This window comes from Oncorhynchus mykiss, chromosome 8 (genome assembly GCF_057628025.1).
Source record: "Oncorhynchus mykiss isolate SJ-2025 chromosome 8, ASM5762802v1, whole genome shotgun sequence".
Taxonomy (NCBI): Eukaryota; Metazoa; Chordata; class Actinopteri; order Salmoniformes; family Salmonidae; genus Oncorhynchus; species Oncorhynchus mykiss.
Genome location: NC_143029.1, coordinates 35,775,087 through 35,791,671, shown reverse-complemented (window position 1 = coordinate 35,791,671; position 16,585 = coordinate 35,775,087). Strand labels below are relative to the sequence as shown.

Sequence of the window (16,585 nt, the reverse complement as noted above, 5' to 3'; positions counted from 1 at the left end):
AGTCTGCAATAGGCTGAGAGAGGCTGGACTGAGGGCTTGTAGGCCTGTTGTAAAGCAGGTCCTCACCAGACATCACCAGCAACAACGTTGCCTATGGGCAAAAACCCACCATTTCTGGACCAGACAGGGCTGGCAAAAAGTCCTCTTCTCTGACAAGTCTCGGTTTTGTCTCACCAGGGGTGATGGTCGGATTCGCGTTTATCGTTGAAGGAATGATCGTTACGCCGAGGCATGTACTCTGGAGCGGGTTTGATTTGGAGATGGAGGGTCCGTCATGGTCTGGGGCGGTGTGTCACAACATAATCGAACTGAGCTTGATGTCATTGCAGGCAATCTCAATGCTGTGCGTTACGGGGAAGACATCCTCCTCCCTCATGTGGTACCCTTCCTGCAGGCTCATCCTGACATGACCCTCCAGCATGACAATGCCACCAGCCATACTGCTCATTCTGTGTGTGATTTCCTGCAAGAAAGGAATGTCAGTGTTCTGCCTTGGCCAGCAAAGAGCCCGGATCTATTGCAGCTGGTGGCCACACCAGATTCTGTTACTTTTCATTTTGACTCCCCCCTTTGTTCAGGGACACATTATTCTATTTATGTTAGTCACATGTCTGTGGAACTTGTTCAGTTTATGTCTCCGTTGTTGAATCTTGTTATGTAAATACAAATATTTACACATGTTAAGTTTGCTGAAAACAAATGCAGTTGACATTGAGAGGACATTTCTCTTTTCGCCGAGTTTAGAAATTAGGAATTGCAGTACTAGAAGGGATTCTAAGAACCGTGCCCCTTATCATGGTCCCAAGGTCATCCAAACCATGGTTTGCCAGTACTGTGATAAGATATAGTTTAAAACATGAATTTGAAGAATTTATCTGCACTGTTAGAAACTGCTAGCCAGACAGTTTTAGAGGAATGATTCCATGCATTTTTTCAAATGAACTGCCAACATTCCATTTGAACAATGCTGTCAATCCAGCAAATCAGTTAATGATAGGACTTAGACGAGTTGTAAATGCAACAAGTCCTAATATTGTATCATATAATAGGACTCACAGCTTTCCAGTAATTGATGGTCTGTTCGCTATATTTTAGAGGCTACTTATGCAGAAAATTTGTTTAAGACCCGTATAAACTCTGTAATTATGACTTAGGTTGACTAATATTCCATTACACCATTTCTGATACATCACATGCCTTTTACTTTTCTTCACAATTAAAAGCATGCCTCTCTCTATTGCCATTCATTCCCAACTAGACCAGTTTGGAATTTCTCCCTGACCAAGATGGCTGCCATTCACGCTGCAAACGCAAAATTGAGGGTTTGTAACATGACTCCTCTAGAAATTTAATAGGATCTCCATGGTTCTCTTCTTGTCAACGTCACACATTGACACATGCGCACCGCCGACGCTCCCTCAGTCCTTTTTTAACATAGTGTTGAACGACTAGCATCAAACGAGGTAAGGCCTGTGCAAAATGAGAGGAAATGTTGAATTTTATACACTTTAGAGACAACATATCAGGTCGGAATATTGGTCGTAAGTACTTTACCATCCACGACGAACAATAGTTTTTTTGGATTGCCTTATTTGGCAATTTTAATAATTTTTCCGAAACCGCATGCCTCGTGGCTAGCTTACGCTAACTAACATTAATCACGGAACTGTCGCTAAGCGAACACGTATGGATGCTTAGCTAGCAAGCTATAATTGTGTAGTATAATACATATGGTCGTATAATCAAACTTATTTTCACATATTTGTCATGTTGCTGATTTGCAAACTTATTGCCGGGCTAACTGTCTTAACTACAACTTAAGCTAACGTTAGCCAGTGAACTTCATCATTCCTCAACCTTACTGCGATGCTAGCTAGTTGGCTATTTAACTAGCTAGCATTGCTCGTTCCTGCAAAGTTGTAGTTATTGGTTCCTAAATGGCTATCTATTGATTTGTAGATATCTACAAATAGTTTGACGTATTGCCTGCTTAAGTTGTCTCTCTTCAATCCTAGCTCAGTCATGATTGCTTTTTAGAGGGGATTCAAGTCACATGTGGACTAATGATGACACCCCACTTCCTGCCTGCTGTTTTCATACTGGAAGCTAACTGGTCATCTCTTCCTATCCACAGCATCAAGATGCAGCTCTTCTTGCGTGCCCAGAACACTCACACCCTTGAGGTGACAGGACAGGAGACTGTCCGAGATGTCAAGGTGAGGCCAAGCTAGGGTACATCAATGAAAATGTTAATTGTGTAATGGTAACTGGTGTACTGTTTGGAGTCTACAATACCACAGCCACCAATTGTATTCTGCATGCTCTTGTCTGGATTGTTACATGTATGTAAATTGTCTGGATCAAACCATTTTGTGTGGTTTCAGGTTCATGTCCAGAGTCTGGAGGGTCTCCTAGTGGAGGACCAGGTGTTGTTGCTGGCCGGCTCCCCCCTGGAGGATGCTTCCTCTCTGGTGGAATGTGGCATCTCTGAGCACTGCACCCTGGAGGTGGCCGGCAGACTGCTGGGAGGTCAGTTCTCAAAATGATGGCGCATCAAATATGGCCTGATTTTTGAAAATGCTTCCTTCCCACCTTGAAAGTAATCACACAATAGGATTGGATTGTTGAAAGAAATAGGGTGGACACCTTGCTTTGACTTATTAATAGGATTTTTGGTACACTTGTTTTTATTGTCAATTGCACAAACAGTCCAACTGAAACTTGACTTCTGCTTGTAACAGAACCTGTCTGAATCTGGGAAGTTCAGGGGGGCTACCACATTGGGGAGCTGTTGTGGGGGGTTAGGTGTCTTGCTCAAGGGCAGAACAATAGATTATTCACCTTGTTGACTCAGATTTGAAAAGGCAACCTTTTGGTTACTGGTGCAATGCTCTAACCGCTAGACCACCTGCTGCACATACAGTTCCAGATCAATAGTTTACTTAAAGATACTATGAATTTCTATTGTCATTAGTTCCATTGCTGTATGTTCACTCGGAATAATCACGCTTTGGTTTCTCTCTCCACCAGGAAAGGTCCATGGCTCCCTGGCCCGTGCTGGTAAAGTGAGGGGACAGACACCCAAGGTCAGCAGACACTTTCTGCATTTAAAATATATATATTTAGATTGTTAGTTGGCTATGATTTTGTAGTTGATCTTGTGGCAATTGTAACATTGTCTGGTTGTTTGAAAGTCATCACAGCTCCTGGATTAGTGTCTGCTAAATGTAATGTATTTCTGAAGAGTAGTGACCATAGTAGCACGCTCTCTTTTTATCACTTCAGGTTGACAAACAGGAGAAGAAGAAAAAGAAGACTGGTCGTGCCAAGCGCCGCATCCAGTACAACAGGCGCTTCGTCAATGTTGTGCCCACCTTCGGCAAGAAGAAGGGCCCCAACGCCAACTCCTAAAAACACTGTCCCCCAGGAGAATGCTTGTGATCACACCCTTTCATTTTAACCCACTGAAAGGTTTTCCTCCTGTACAGAATAAAAATTTGGCTTAGACTAAAGAACAACTTGTGTCATTTCTTGGGTGATTATGCATTTTGAGACAGGGTTGCTTGATAATATAATATGGCTGGTAATAGAAAGGATTGTTCGGACAAGTGATTGAGCCTGGCTGCAGTACTGCTGGTTTGCTGTTGTATCTGATAATTGCATCCACCGTGTCCCAAATCTAAATCTGTCCCTGATTAGAGGGAAAACGTTTAAATAAGCAGTTGAACTGGCTTGGAGGTCAATGTGAATTTTCCTGTTCTAGTTACTAATGGTTTATTTGGAAATGTAATATTTTATTAGTTGTTTGTAAAAGCTACATATGGTGTATAGCCAAACTCAACTCTGGACCTTGAAGCCAGTTTCACAGCATTAAAAAAAAAATTGATTATCCTCTAATCGGGACTGATTTAGACTTGAGACAACAGGCGTGCAATTCGGGTAGAACAAAACCAGCGGAATCTGGACCTCCATAGGGTTGAAACTGGCTTCAAGGTCCAGAGTTGAGTTTGAGGAGTATACACCGATCCAACGAAATGCTGACAATGTTCGTATATTTGATTTCTTATTGTTGCAAAGTAAATGGCTCAGAAGTATAATACAGGTAGGAACAATATTTACATGTATCAGAGAAAGTGTTTAAGTTGTGTAGCATTACTGATGGCTTGGAGAATGACCTGAGCCTGTTGGTATTAGAGCATGAGGTCTGATACCATCTGCCTAACACTAAGGGCTGAACAGCTCATGTGGGGTCCTTGATGCTGTGGGACTTCCTCGGGTACCGTTTCAAGTGGGTGGGCACCTGGGCCGTCTTCACCACCCGCTGGAGGGCCTTGCGGTTGTGGATGGAGCAATTCCCGTACCAGGCCATGATGGCCAGGCCTCAATGGCGCAGCGGTATTTGGAGAGGACACTGGTTGGCATGCCAAATTTCTTCAGCTGCCTTAGGAAGTAGAGGCGCTGTTGGTCCATGTCAAGTCCTCTGATGTGGACACTAAGGAACATCAAACTGGAAATACCAACACCATGTGATAGTCCAAGAGGAGTTATATATAGTTCTGACAGCTATCCAAAGTGACTTGAGGTAGACTTCTCGTGTGTAGTATAAATCTTCATACTAAAAATAGTATTTGAAGTATACATTTCCAAAAAGAACTGGGCCATGTTCAGCAGGAGTCAAAGCACAACGTTTGTCAACAGAACCAGTGCTGTTTAAAAAAATATATATTATGGCCCAGATGGCAATTGTGTGCTACTACTACATGAAACTGCCCACCTTCAGGTTAAAAATGACAGGTATGACATCTGATGACATACCATTGGCGCTTTCAAGTTAAGTTGTCACATGCACAAGTGAAATGCCTTTCTTGCAAGCTCTAAACACAACAATGCATTAATCAATAATGTAATACTCAAAGTAATTTAAATTAGAAATAAGAGGAACAAGAAAGCAAGCATACTATATACAGGGTCATTCAGTTCCAGGAACATATTTACAATGTTCAGTGCAAAAGAAATGCAAGAAATGCGTCTCACTGTACTTGTGCATGTGACATTGAAACTTGATCATACGTCTGATTCCAAGTGCAGGAACTTACTTCCAAACCATTCACTGATGCCCAGTTTTCTTGACCATTCAAACACGTACTGAAGGTGCACAATAAAACACGATTTCAGATGCATATGTCAATTTAGTCTCCAAAATTGGTTTAATCTTTACAAGAACATTATACATGCAATAAAAACAAACAAAAAAACAGGAATAAAACAGAATATCCTGAGAGGCTTTCCTCTGCGGTGTGTAACTTGTCAGAAAGGATGCCCCGCCTGTACAGTGTTGCCCGGTCGTCACTATCTGGCCATGCTGGAAAGGGCAGAAGTAAAGCACCTACCTAACTCAGCACAAATAACCCTAACCTGGTCCCACGTCTGTTCCTGCTTCAGACAATATGCCAAACATGCCAAGACAATGATAAAGGACTTGGCTTAAGCAGAAAAAGACTTGAAACAACCAGACTAAAAGCTTTAAACTTAAATTAAGACCATATATTACAGGTTCTTCAAAGTTCTGACAATGAAAGCCACTTCTGTCCTTTTGCGCATGGCCATCTGGTGACTACCGCGTTTTCCTCGTCCACGGAGAGAAGTGCGCGCTGGAGTTGGTTTCTGCCGTTAATCCACAGCCACCAGCTCGACCTCGAAGATCAGCTTTGCGTTGGGTGGGATTCTGGTGGTGGGAGAGTTAAGGGAAGCACACAGGAAACAGTTGCATATCGATTCGAAGAGGGCGACATTCATTTTATAGTTCCACTTTAAAAGACTTGGTGGTTAGAAATCCAGCTGAAATTCAATTAGTATCGACAAAGCTACGATAGAGCCATTGTACAGGAGAAGACTCCTCTCGGAGGATTGGCAATTGTCATGACCATCACTGGTGGTGTAAAACATAGCAGAAAGTGAAGCCTCAACTTTAATCTCCTAGTTAAATATTAGCCCATAGTTCCCATGATGTTCCAATGTAAAGGATACTTTGAGTCAGGAAGTCCCTTCTTCCCGTAGGCCCATTCTGGTTCAATCTCCAGTTTGGCCGTCTCACCTTTGCTCATCGTTAGGATGCCTTCATCCCACTGCGGGAGAAAAACATTTCTCATAAGACTTAGTGATAACTGTTGCAATCTATTTTTCACAAGGGAAATGGTTGCAATAAGGCACATACATACTTATATATATTAGATGTAACCTTTAACTAGGCAAGTCAGTTAATTGTGCGCCGCCCTATGGGACTCCCAATCACGGTCGGATGTGATACAGCCTGGATTTGAAACCACTGAGATGCAGTGCCTTAGACCGCTGCGTCACTCAGAAGCCCGAAATATAACATCAATCTCCCCTCTCTTACCCCTCTGATGACCCGGCCCAGGCCAACTTTGAAGCTCAGTGGCTTGCTCTGTTTCTTCTTTCTGGCAGCTGGAGAGGGGAGGGCAGAGGAAACAGTAAAATCACTATTGGCATCAATGAGAGAAAGGCAATTGAGGAGAAGGTGTGACAGAGTGACAATATGTGTGTTTGAGACAGAGATAGTCTGCATGTGTGTGTAAGAGAGAACACTTACTTGCAGGGATGTTGGTGTCGAACACCGTGCCGTCCTCCAGGGAGCCAGTGTACCAACAGCTCACATTGTCTCCCTTCTTAGGGAAGTTAGTCTTGTCTCCTTTCTTCAGCACAGACTTGAAGAACTTAGGAGGACCCTGGGAATTGAAATGCATAACACAAGTGACCATTTTAACAATACAATTATTCCGACCGCCAGTGGAGATTGGATGTGGATGTAGTGGAGATGCAGTAACTTCCGAGATTTGTTCCAACTTAAATACAAAATGTAGCACTTTTACCCCGATGCTTATTTCAGCGGGAAAAGCTTTTCAGACATTGGGTCGTTTACCTCGTCCGCGACTTCCACGACTTCTTTGGGCTTGTCGTCAATCTTCACATTTTTCACATGCTCCGTCACATCTTCAATGGGTTCCGACCCTAAAAACCTCTGGTAGTTGCACAAACAAACAAAAAACAATGTTATCATTCATAGTGGACATCTCATGCCATATGCTTCTAAAATATGCATCACTCCAGCCATGTTGTCCACCTACCTTGCTCTCAAACAAGTCGTTGTAGGCAATAATCAGTTGCTCTTTCTTTGCCGTTTTTGCAACATTCTTGATATTTCCCATCAGCTTGTGCTCGGCAAGAAACTGGAAAACAAAAAATAATGACGTCAAAGAGGGTAGTTGTGGCATGAAAGCAACACTCAACCCTTTGGTGCAAATTGACGCTCTGGCATTATTCTTTCCTAAAATTGGCCACCAAAAAACAAGCCTGACTCATGGGACACATTGACGTCGATTTAGGTGTTAGCGAGCCCATTCATAGACAAACTACTTTTTGTGTCTATTAATGAAGGTATCTTCTGGACAGGGAAGTTAAGAGCCCGACTGCACTTAAACATTCATAGTTTGTAGTACGTTTTTGGAAACATAAGGAAAATATTTTTCATATCAGCGCAATTTTTTAACATTTTCTTCAAAACAAAAAAGTTCAAACATGAAATTACTAAAAACTTTTAAGGTTTGGGTTCCCACAGACATATTACAGCACGTTTATGCAAAACAGACGGAAGACAGAGGACTAACGCTTTGAACACACCGACAGCGTCCTTGCACTAAGTAGTACGCGCTACAGAGGGGTCGAACTACCTGCCATCCAGGAACTCTATACCAGGCGGTGTAAGAGGAAGGCCCTAAAAATGGTCAAAGACACAAGTCATAAACTGTTTGCTGTGCTACCGTACGGCAAACGGTACCGGAGGGCTAAGTCTGGGACCAAAAGGCTCATGAACAGCTTCTACCCCCAAGCAAACAGTTACCCTTACTATCAGCATTGACCCTTTTTGCAGTAACTCTTGACTCTTGTCTATTATCTATCCTGGTTCCTAGTCACTTTACTCCTACCTATATGTACATATCTACAGAGCATTCAGAAAGTATTCAGACTTTTTCCACATTTTGCTACATTATGTTACAGCCTTATTCTAAAATTCATTTGTATTTTTCACTCTCTCCAATCTACACACAATACCCCAAAATGACAAAGCAGAAACAGGTCTCTATACATTTTTGCAAAGATAAATAAACTCAGCAAAAAAAGAAAAATCTAAATCAAGAGTAACAGTCAGTATCTGGTGCAGCCACCAGCTGCATTAAGTACTGCAGTGCATCTACTCCTCATGGACTGCACCAGATATGTCAGTTCTTGCTGTGGGATGTTACCCCACTCTTCCACCAAGGCACCTGCATGTTCCCGGACATTTCTGGGGGGAATGGCCCTAGCCCTCACCCTCCGATCCAACAAGTCCCAGACGTGCTCAATGGGATTGAGATCTGGGCTCTTCGCTGGCCATGGCAGAACACTGACATTCCTGTCTTGCAGGAAATCACACACAGAACGAGAAGTATGGCTAGTGGCATTGTCATGCTGGAGGGTCATGTCAGGATGAGCCTGCAGGAAGGGTACCACATGAGGGAGGAGGATGTCTTCCCCGTAACGCACAGCATTGAGATTGCCTGCAATGACATCAAGCTCAGTTCGATTATGTTGTGACACACCACCCCAGACCATGACGGACCCTCCACCTCCAAATCGATCCCGCTCCAGAGTACAGGCCTCGGTGTAACGCTCATTCTTTTCACGATAAACGCATAAATCACCCCTGGTGAGACAAAACCGCGACTCGTCAGTGAAGAGGACTTTTTGCCAGTCCTGTCTGATCCAGCGACGGTGGGTTTGTGCCCGTAGGCGACGTTGTTGCCGGTGATGTCTGGTGAGGACCTGCCTTACAACAGGCTTACAAGTCCTCAGTCCAGCCTCTCAGCCTATTGCAGACAGTCTGAGCACTGATGGAGGGATTGTGCATTCCTGGTGTAACTCGAGCAGTTGTTGTTGCCATCCTGTACCTGTCCCGCAGGTGTGATGTTCGGATGTACCGATCCTGTGCAGGTGTTATTACATGTGGTCTGCCACTGTGGTGCTGTCTTAAGCACCTCACAGTACAGGCATTGGAAGTTATTGCCCTGGCCACATCTGGGACCCTGGGCATCTTTCTGTTGGTGTTTTTCAGAATCAGTAGAAAGGCCTCATTCGTGTCCTAAGTTTCCATAACTGTGACCTTAATTGCCTACTGTCTGTAAGCTGTTAGTGTCTTAACGACCGCTCCACTGGTGCATGTTCATACATTGTTTATGGTTCATTGAACAAGCATGGCTTAGGGTTTAAACCCTTTACAATGAAGATCTGTGAAGTTTTTGGGATTCTTACAAATGATCTTTGAAAGACAGGGTCCTGAAAAAGGGATGTTTTTGTTGTTGTTGCTGAGTTAATAATAAAAAACGTAAATATCACATTTACATAAGCATGCAGACCCTTTATTCAGTACGTTTGGCAGCAGTTACAGCCTCGAGTCTTCTTGGGTATGACACTGTAAGCTTGGCACACCTGTATTTGGGGAGTTTCTCCCATTCTTTTCTGCAGATCCTCTCAAGCTGTCAGGTTGGATGGGGAGCGTCGCTACACAGCTATTTTCAGATCTATCCAGAGATGCTCAATCGGGTTCAAGTCCACACTCTGGCTGGGCCACTAAAGGACATTGAGACACTTCCCGAAGCCACTCCTGTGTTGTCTTGGCTGTGTGCCTAGGTTTGTTGTCCTGTTGGAAGGTGAACCTTCACCCAAGTCTGAAATCCTGAGCGCTCTGGAGGTTTTCATCAAGGATCTCTCTGTACTTTGCTCTGTTCATCTTTCCCTCCATTCTGACTAGTCTCCCAGGAAGAGTCTTGGTGGTTCCAGACTTCTTCCATTTAAGAATGATAGAGGTCACTGTGTTCTTGGGGATCTTCAATGCTGCATACATTTTTTGGTAAGCTTCCCCAGATCTGTGCCTCATCACAATCCTGTCTCAGAGCTCTACGGACAATTCCTTCTATCTCATGGCTTGGTTTTCGCTCTGACATACACTGTCAACTGTGGGACCTTAAATAGACAGTGCCTTTCCAAATAATGTCCAATAAATTGAATTGACCACAGGGGGACTACAATCAAGTTGTAGAAACAGGATACACCGGGGGTCAATCTCGAGTCTCATAGCAAAGGGTCTGAATACTTATATAAATAGGTAAAAAATATATATTACAATTCTAAAAACCTGTTTTCTCTTTATTGCTATGGGGTATTGTGCGTAGATTGAGGAGGAAAAATATATTTAATACATTTTACAATAAGGCTGTAACTTAACAAAATGTGGAAAAAGTAAAGGAGTCTGAATACTTTCCGAATGCACTGTACCTACCTAAATATACCCTATGTATATAGCCAAGCTATCACTCACTGCTCATTGTGTATTTATTCCTTGTTTTTTCCCCCAATTATTATTATAAATTATTTTTTAAATATATTCTGCATTGTTGGGGAAGGCCTATACGTAAGCATATTACTGTTTAGCCTACACCTTGATTTGAGGTGTTAGCCAGACTAACCCAAAACACCATCTCTGATTCGTAGCTTGTTGTTTACGGTCTGGTGCAACAACGCATTTGCAACCGGTTGGCCCAACGGCGAATAATATATTCAAAGTTAAATAAGTAGTCGTATCAAAACAACTTGACACAAGCATGGTGATATACAGAACGAATGGGACTAAACATGCATGCCATTTTGAACTGTTACATGCTAGGCTAACAAGCTAGCATCAAGCTAAATTGGCAGTGGTGCACCAATGCGGAGGTAACTGATATCACCATGCGTGCGCACTAAAAGTGAGCAATGGCGTTTTAGTTAGCGCTGTTAAATCAATGCATGCATTGATCAAACATAAAACATACCGAGTGGGCCGCATTGTCCTGAATGAACTTAATAACGTCTTTTTTGGATAGATCATCACTTTTGAGCTGCTCATCGCTCCACTCTCTGGTCAATTCAGCCGCCATTTTACAAGGCGCACTGCTGAACTTTCACCTCGGTTGTGGGAGGACCGGAGGCGCAATCTCTTTGGGACACTTTTCACGCCACTTCGATACAAAGTGATTTTCGTAGCAGGTTAGGAGAGCATTTTCTCTAACCCTAACACCAACCATAACCTCCGTCTCATAACCTGCTGCTTAAATTATCCTAACCTGCAACAAAACAGTATTATTTTTGCGGTTTGGCTTGCCTTGGTGCAGGGAGATCATCATCATTAGTGCTCTGCTTAATAAATATATTTTACAGGACCAGAAAATAATTATTTAGACTTTGATTGCAAAATCTGACAAATAAATCTGACATTAGATGCAGTTCTTTGTATTTTTTCATTTAAAAAAAATGAAAATACAAAGTGCATATTCATGTTGAATATTGCAACTTAATAATGTGCATTTAATGAAACGACCTGTAAGAAAATTGCAAGTGATAATGTGGTCAATTATATATATGGACATGTTCTTCAAGACCGTGCATGGGGTTGCAATTTATTGTAAATCAAATTCCTTCCGATGCCACCTTGTGGTAGAGATGTGTGAGAGAAACCATATCAGTCCTTTTCCCGGCTTTGCCTGTGTTCTGAACTCATTCTTCCACAACTGAAGTGTAATAAAGAGTCCCACCTTAGTCTGTGTAATCAGTGAATCCCTTACAAAAATATTTACAACATTTTGGTGGTAAATCTTTGTATAGCAGTTAATAAGTTGTATTCCGTCAAGAGGCAAAGCTATAGACAGACAACAGTTTTTTTTATTCATCTTTTGTAAAAAAACAAAAATAGACAAACGTTAGTGACTACTTTTGCATTGACTCCTTCCTACTACAGTTTGTAGCTGAAATAATAGTCAAGAAACCATGAACACATTACCTGAGGTTTATAAATACCTGGTTTAGGCCTGACTGATATAACACGTGTGTCTGTCTACTGATGAAAGTATAAAATTATATGAACATAGGAGTGAGAACTATCAACAAACTGATTAAACAGCATGATCATTACACAGCTGGGTGGTGAGGAGTATTTATGTCTGTAATAAAGCCCTTTGAGTGGAAAAACTCATTCTGATTGGCTGGGCTTCCAAGTGGGTGGGCCTATGTCCTGCTAGGCCTATGCACTCCCCTGCCCAGTAATGTGAAATCCATAGATTAGGGATTCATTTATTTATTTAAATTGACTGATTTCCTTATATGAACTGTATCTCAGTAAAGTCTTTGAAATAATTGCATGATGCGTTTATATTTTTGTTCAGTATACATCGACTGGCAAAAAAACAATAACAACAACCAGGGATTTAATGAATGCAATGAAATGTAAACACAGCTTTAAAGCGTCAATAAAATATACGGTCAACAACAATATACTTTGTTAGCCTGGCTACCAATATATCTTGTTTATTATAGCATATATATACACACTACATAACCAAAAGTATGTGAACATCTGCTTGTCGAGCATCTCATTCCAAAATCATGGGCATTGATATGGAGTTGGTCCTGCTATAACAGCCTCCACTCTTCTGGGAAGGCTTTCCAGTAGATGTTGGAACATTGCTACGGGGACTTGCTTCCATTCAGCCATAAGAGCTTTAGTGAGGTGGGGCACTGATGTTGGACGATTAGGCCTGGCTCGCAGTCGCCGCTCCAATTAAGCCCAAAGATGTTCGATGGGGTTGAGGTCAGGTCTCTGTGCAGACCAGTCAAGTTCTTCCACACCGATCTCGACCAACCATTTCTGTATGGACATCACTTTGTGCATGGGGGCATTGTCATGCTGAAACAGGAAAGGGCGTTCCCAAAACTGTTGCCACAAAGTTTGAAGCACAGCATCGTCTAAAATGTAATTGTATGCTGTAGCGTTAAGGTTTCCCTTCACTGGAACTAAGGGGCCTAGCCCGAACCATGAAAAGCAGCCCTAGACCATTATTGTTCGTCCACCAAACTTTACAGTTGGCACTATGCATTGGGGCAGGTAGCGTTCTCCTGGCATCTGCCAAACCCAGATTCGTCCGTCGGACTGCCAGATGATGAAGCATGATTCATCACTCCAGAGAACGCGTTTCCACTGCTCCAGAGACCAATGGTGGCGAGCTTTTCACCACTCCAGCCAAAGCTTGGCATTGCACATGATGATCTTATGTTTGTGAGCGGCTGCTCAACCATATTTTTCAGGCTTGTTTGGCATATACTGTCGGAAGGGACAGCATCCTCTGAATGGAACAAGGCGTTCATCCACTGTAACATGAGGACCAGGATTGTACAGAATTTCCACCCTTCCGTATAACCGTGATACCAGACCCAGGCAATGTGAAAGAGACAAACTAGCTGAAATCAGATATGTATGGGACAAACGGATGGAAATTCTACAGTTACTGTACAATCCTGGTCCTCGTGTTACAGTGGATGGACGCCTTGTTCCATTCAGAGGATGCTGTCCCTCCCGACAGTATATGCCAAACAAGCCTGAAAAATATGACATCAAAATATGGGCAGCATGTGATGCCAAGTCAAGCTATGCATGGAATATGCAAGTTTACACTGGGAAGCCACCCGGCGGAGTGCCTGATAAGAATCAGGGGATGCGGGTGGTGCTGGATATGAGTGAAGGGTTGCAAGGTCATAGCATCACGTGTTATGCAACGAACCAAAACAAATCGAACTTTGCAAGATTGAGCCTGTGATTTTGTTGTAGGCAGAGCTAGAGCGCAACAGAGTAGAATTATATTGCCGGGTGTATCCCACGAGTGGTCTTTCAATCACCCACGAGTGAATACGCTTTTCAGATCAGCGCAGAGCCACGGGTGTGCACATCTCTTTGCTAGTTAGCCAGTTATTAGCTGGATGATAGATAAGTATTGGTCAGCAATGGGGAGTTACTGCTTCTTACAAGAGCACACAACGTCTAGGCTACATTTCAAGCTGTCTTTCAAAAGTCAGTCAGGTAAAAAGCTTGTCTTAATTAAAGGGGCAGGGTTGTATTTTGAGAAAAGCATGAATATGCAAATAAGTCAATAGGCAGAGGGGTAGCTTACATTGTCGAATTCTCTGTGTGGTAATAATAATACACTATTTTTTGTGGTTTCTTACAACACAATGAAATGCAATTTACAGTCACCTATTTGGCCAATGGTGTTACAGACCAAGTAAACAATAATTAATTCATGTCTGGCCCTACATAATGTAAAAACTTTTTTTAATTAAGTCTCATGCAATGTAGACCTGCATTGAACACGTCATTATTGTAGCTATTGTAGGCTATATCATAGAAATCAGAAGCTATTTCCATGTGAAAATGTTCTGGGATTTGCTCCATTGTTTTTGTTGGTAGGCCTATATTATGCTCAAATAGTCACAATAGCCTATTGACTACTGTCTAAAACTGTAAGGGTACAGCCTCAGTGTTCACTGCTAATTAGAATTAGAGTGAACATTGGTCGCACCCCCCCCCCCCCCCCCCCCTTTTGCCCTCAGAACAGCCTCAATTCGCCGGGCAAGTTGGCTGGATGTCCTTTAGGTGATGGACCATTCGTTAAAAACCTAGCAGCATTGCAGTTCTTGACACAAACAGGTGAGCCCGGGCACCTACTACCATACCCCATTCAAAGGCACTTAAAAATGTGTCTTGCCCATTCACCATCTGAATGGCACACATACACAATCCACATGCCTCAATTGTATTCTCGTAGATTCGCTTCTCATACAGTACATTCTCACACTGCATAAGGCAGATTGGTGGATAAATGGACTCAGAGGGGCATAGAGAGGGACAATGAGGGTGGAACAGAGAGATGGGGTGAGGGACAGGGGGAAGGAAAAAGTGAGACAAATGGAGAGAGCGCGGAAGAGAGAGAAATGACAGACGAGATATACAGTAACCTCCATAATTATTGGAACAGTGAAGCATTTTTTCTTCTTTTGGCTCTATTCTCCAAAAGTTTGGAGAATATCATCCATATCGGGTGAACCGGTTAGAAATTACTGAACGTTTTGTACATAGTCCCCCCATTTTAGGGCACCAAAAGAATTGGGACAAATTCTAATTCAAATTGGCAGTAATAAAGCCTCTCTTGAAAAAGCCAAAACTTGACCCAGAAAATATAAAAAACTATCGGCCTATATCGAATCTTCCATTCCGCTCAAAAATGTTAGAAAAAGTTGTTGCGCAGCAACTCACTGCCTTCCTGAAGACAAACAATGTATACGAAATGCTTCAGTCTGGTTTTAGACCCCATCATAGCACTGAGACTGCACTTGTGAAGGTGGTAAATAACCTTTTAATGGCATCAGACCGAGGCTCTACATCTGTCCTCGTGCTCCTAGACCTTAGTGCTGCTTTTGATACCATCAATCACCACATTCTTTTGGAGAGATTGGAAACCCAAATTGTTCTACACGGACAAGTTCTGGCATGGTTTAGATCTTATCTGTCGGAAAGATATTAGTTTGTCTCTGTGAATGGTTTGTCCTCTGACAAATCAACTGTACATTTCGGTGTTCCTCAAGGTTCCATTTTAGGACCACTATTGTTTTCAATATATATTTTACCTCTTGGGGATGTCATTCGAAAACATAATGTTAACTTTCCCTGCCATGCGGATGACACACAGCTGTACATTTCAATTAAACATGGTGACGCCCCAAAATTGCCCTCGCTAGAAGCCAGTGTTTCAGATATAAGGAAGTGGATGGCTGCAAACATTCTACTTTTAAACTCGGACAAAACAGAGATGCTTGTTCTAGGTCCCAAGAAACAAAGAGATCTTAATTTAATCTGACAATTAATCTTGATGGTTGTACAGTCGTCTCAAATAAAACTGTGAAGGACCTCAGCGTTACTCTGGACCCTGATCTCTCTTTTGCCGAACATATCAAGACTGTTTCAAGGACAGCTTTTCCATCTACGTAATATTGCAAAAATCAGAAACTTTCTGTCCAAAAATGATGCAGAGAAATAAATCCATGCTTTTGTGGAATGGAATGGTCTGCCTACCCATGTGAGAGACGCAGACTCAGTCTCAACCTTTAAGTCTTTACTGAAGACTCATCTCTTCAGTGGGTCATATGATTGAGTGTAGTCTGGCCCAGGAGTGTGAAGGTGAACAGAAAGGCTCTGGAGCAACGATCTGCCCTTGCTGTCTCTGCCTGGCCTGTTCCCCTCTCTCCACTGGGATTCTCTGCCTCTAACCCTATTACAGGGGCTGAGTCACTGGCTTACTGGTGCTCTTTCATGCCGTCCCTAGGAGGGGTGCGTCACTTAAGTGGGTTGAGTCACTGACGTGATCTTCCTGTCTGGGTTGGCCCCCCCCCCCCCCCCCCCGGGTTGTGCCGTGGCGGAGATCTTTGTGGGCTATACTCGGCCTTGTCTCAGGATGGTAAGTTGGTGGTTGAAGATATCCATCTAGTGGTGTGGGGGCTGTGCTTTGGCAAAATGGGTGGAGTTATATCCTTCCTGTTTGGCCCTGTCCGGGGGTATCATCGGATGGGGCCACAGTGTCTGTTGACCCCTCCTGTCTCAGCCTCCAGTATT

At 42.9% G+C, this 16,585-nt stretch overlaps 2 protein-coding genes across 2 annotated transcripts; one reads left to right on the top strand and one right to left on the bottom strand.

Annotated features, from left to right (window-relative positions):
* The first annotated feature begins 1,246 nt into the window (after positions 1-1,246).
* Positions 1,247-3,512, top strand: LOC110529850 (ubiquitin-like FUBI-ribosomal protein eS30 fusion protein). Its single transcript, XM_021612451.3, has 5 exons — positions 1,247-1,463; positions 2,135-2,216; positions 2,385-2,529; positions 3,031-3,086; positions 3,286-3,512. The coding sequence occupies exons 2-5, from the start codon at positions 2,142-2,144 to the stop codon at positions 3,409-3,411; spliced, it is 402 nt and encodes a 133-aa protein (XP_021468126.1). The 5' UTR covers positions 1,247-1,463; positions 2,135-2,141; the 3' UTR covers positions 3,412-3,512.
* Positions 3,513-5,184: 1,672 nt separating this feature from the next.
* LOC149981640 (peptidyl-prolyl cis-trans isomerase FKBP3-like) lies at positions 5,185-11,159 on the bottom strand. The gene is made up of 7 exons (XM_090243312.1): positions 10,926-11,159; positions 7,146-7,247; positions 6,941-7,039; positions 6,611-6,746; positions 6,398-6,465; positions 6,028-6,125; positions 5,185-5,725 (listed from the first exon to the last, which is right to left on the bottom strand). The coding sequence occupies exons 1-7, from the start codon at positions 11,028-11,030 to the stop codon at positions 5,671-5,673; spliced, it is 663 nt and encodes a 220-aa protein (XP_090099438.1). The 5' UTR covers positions 11,031-11,159; the 3' UTR covers positions 5,185-5,670.
* Between the last annotated feature and the right edge of the window lie 5,426 nt (positions 11,160-16,585).

Excerpts from the sequence above, each read along its gene's own strand:
- LOC110529850 (XM_021612451.3), top strand. The coding sequence starts at position 2,142 with ATGCAGCTCTTCTTGCGTGCCCAGAACACTCACACCCTTGAGGTGACA. Across the intron at positions 2,530-3,030 it reads GGCCGGCAGACTGCTGGGAG|GAAAGGTCCATGGCTCCCTG; the intron begins GTCAGTTCTCAA and ends TCTCTCCACCAG. Across the intron at positions 3,087-3,285 it reads TGAGGGGACAGACACCCAAG|GTTGACAAACAGGAGAAGAA; the intron begins GTCAGCAGACAC and ends TTATCACTTCAG.
- LOC149981640 (XM_090243312.1), bottom strand. The coding sequence starts at position 11,030 with ATGGCGGCTGAATTGACCAGAGAGTGGAGCGATGAGCAGCTCAAAAGT. Across the intron at positions 7,040-7,145 it reads ACGACTTGTTTGAGAGCAAG|AGGTTTTTAGGGTCGGAACC; the intron begins GTAGGTGGACAA and ends TGCAACTACCAG. Across the intron at positions 6,126-6,397 it reads TGGGCCGGGTCATCAGAGGG|TGGGATGAAGGCATCCTAAC; the intron begins GTAAGAGAGGGG and ends TTTCTCCCGCAG.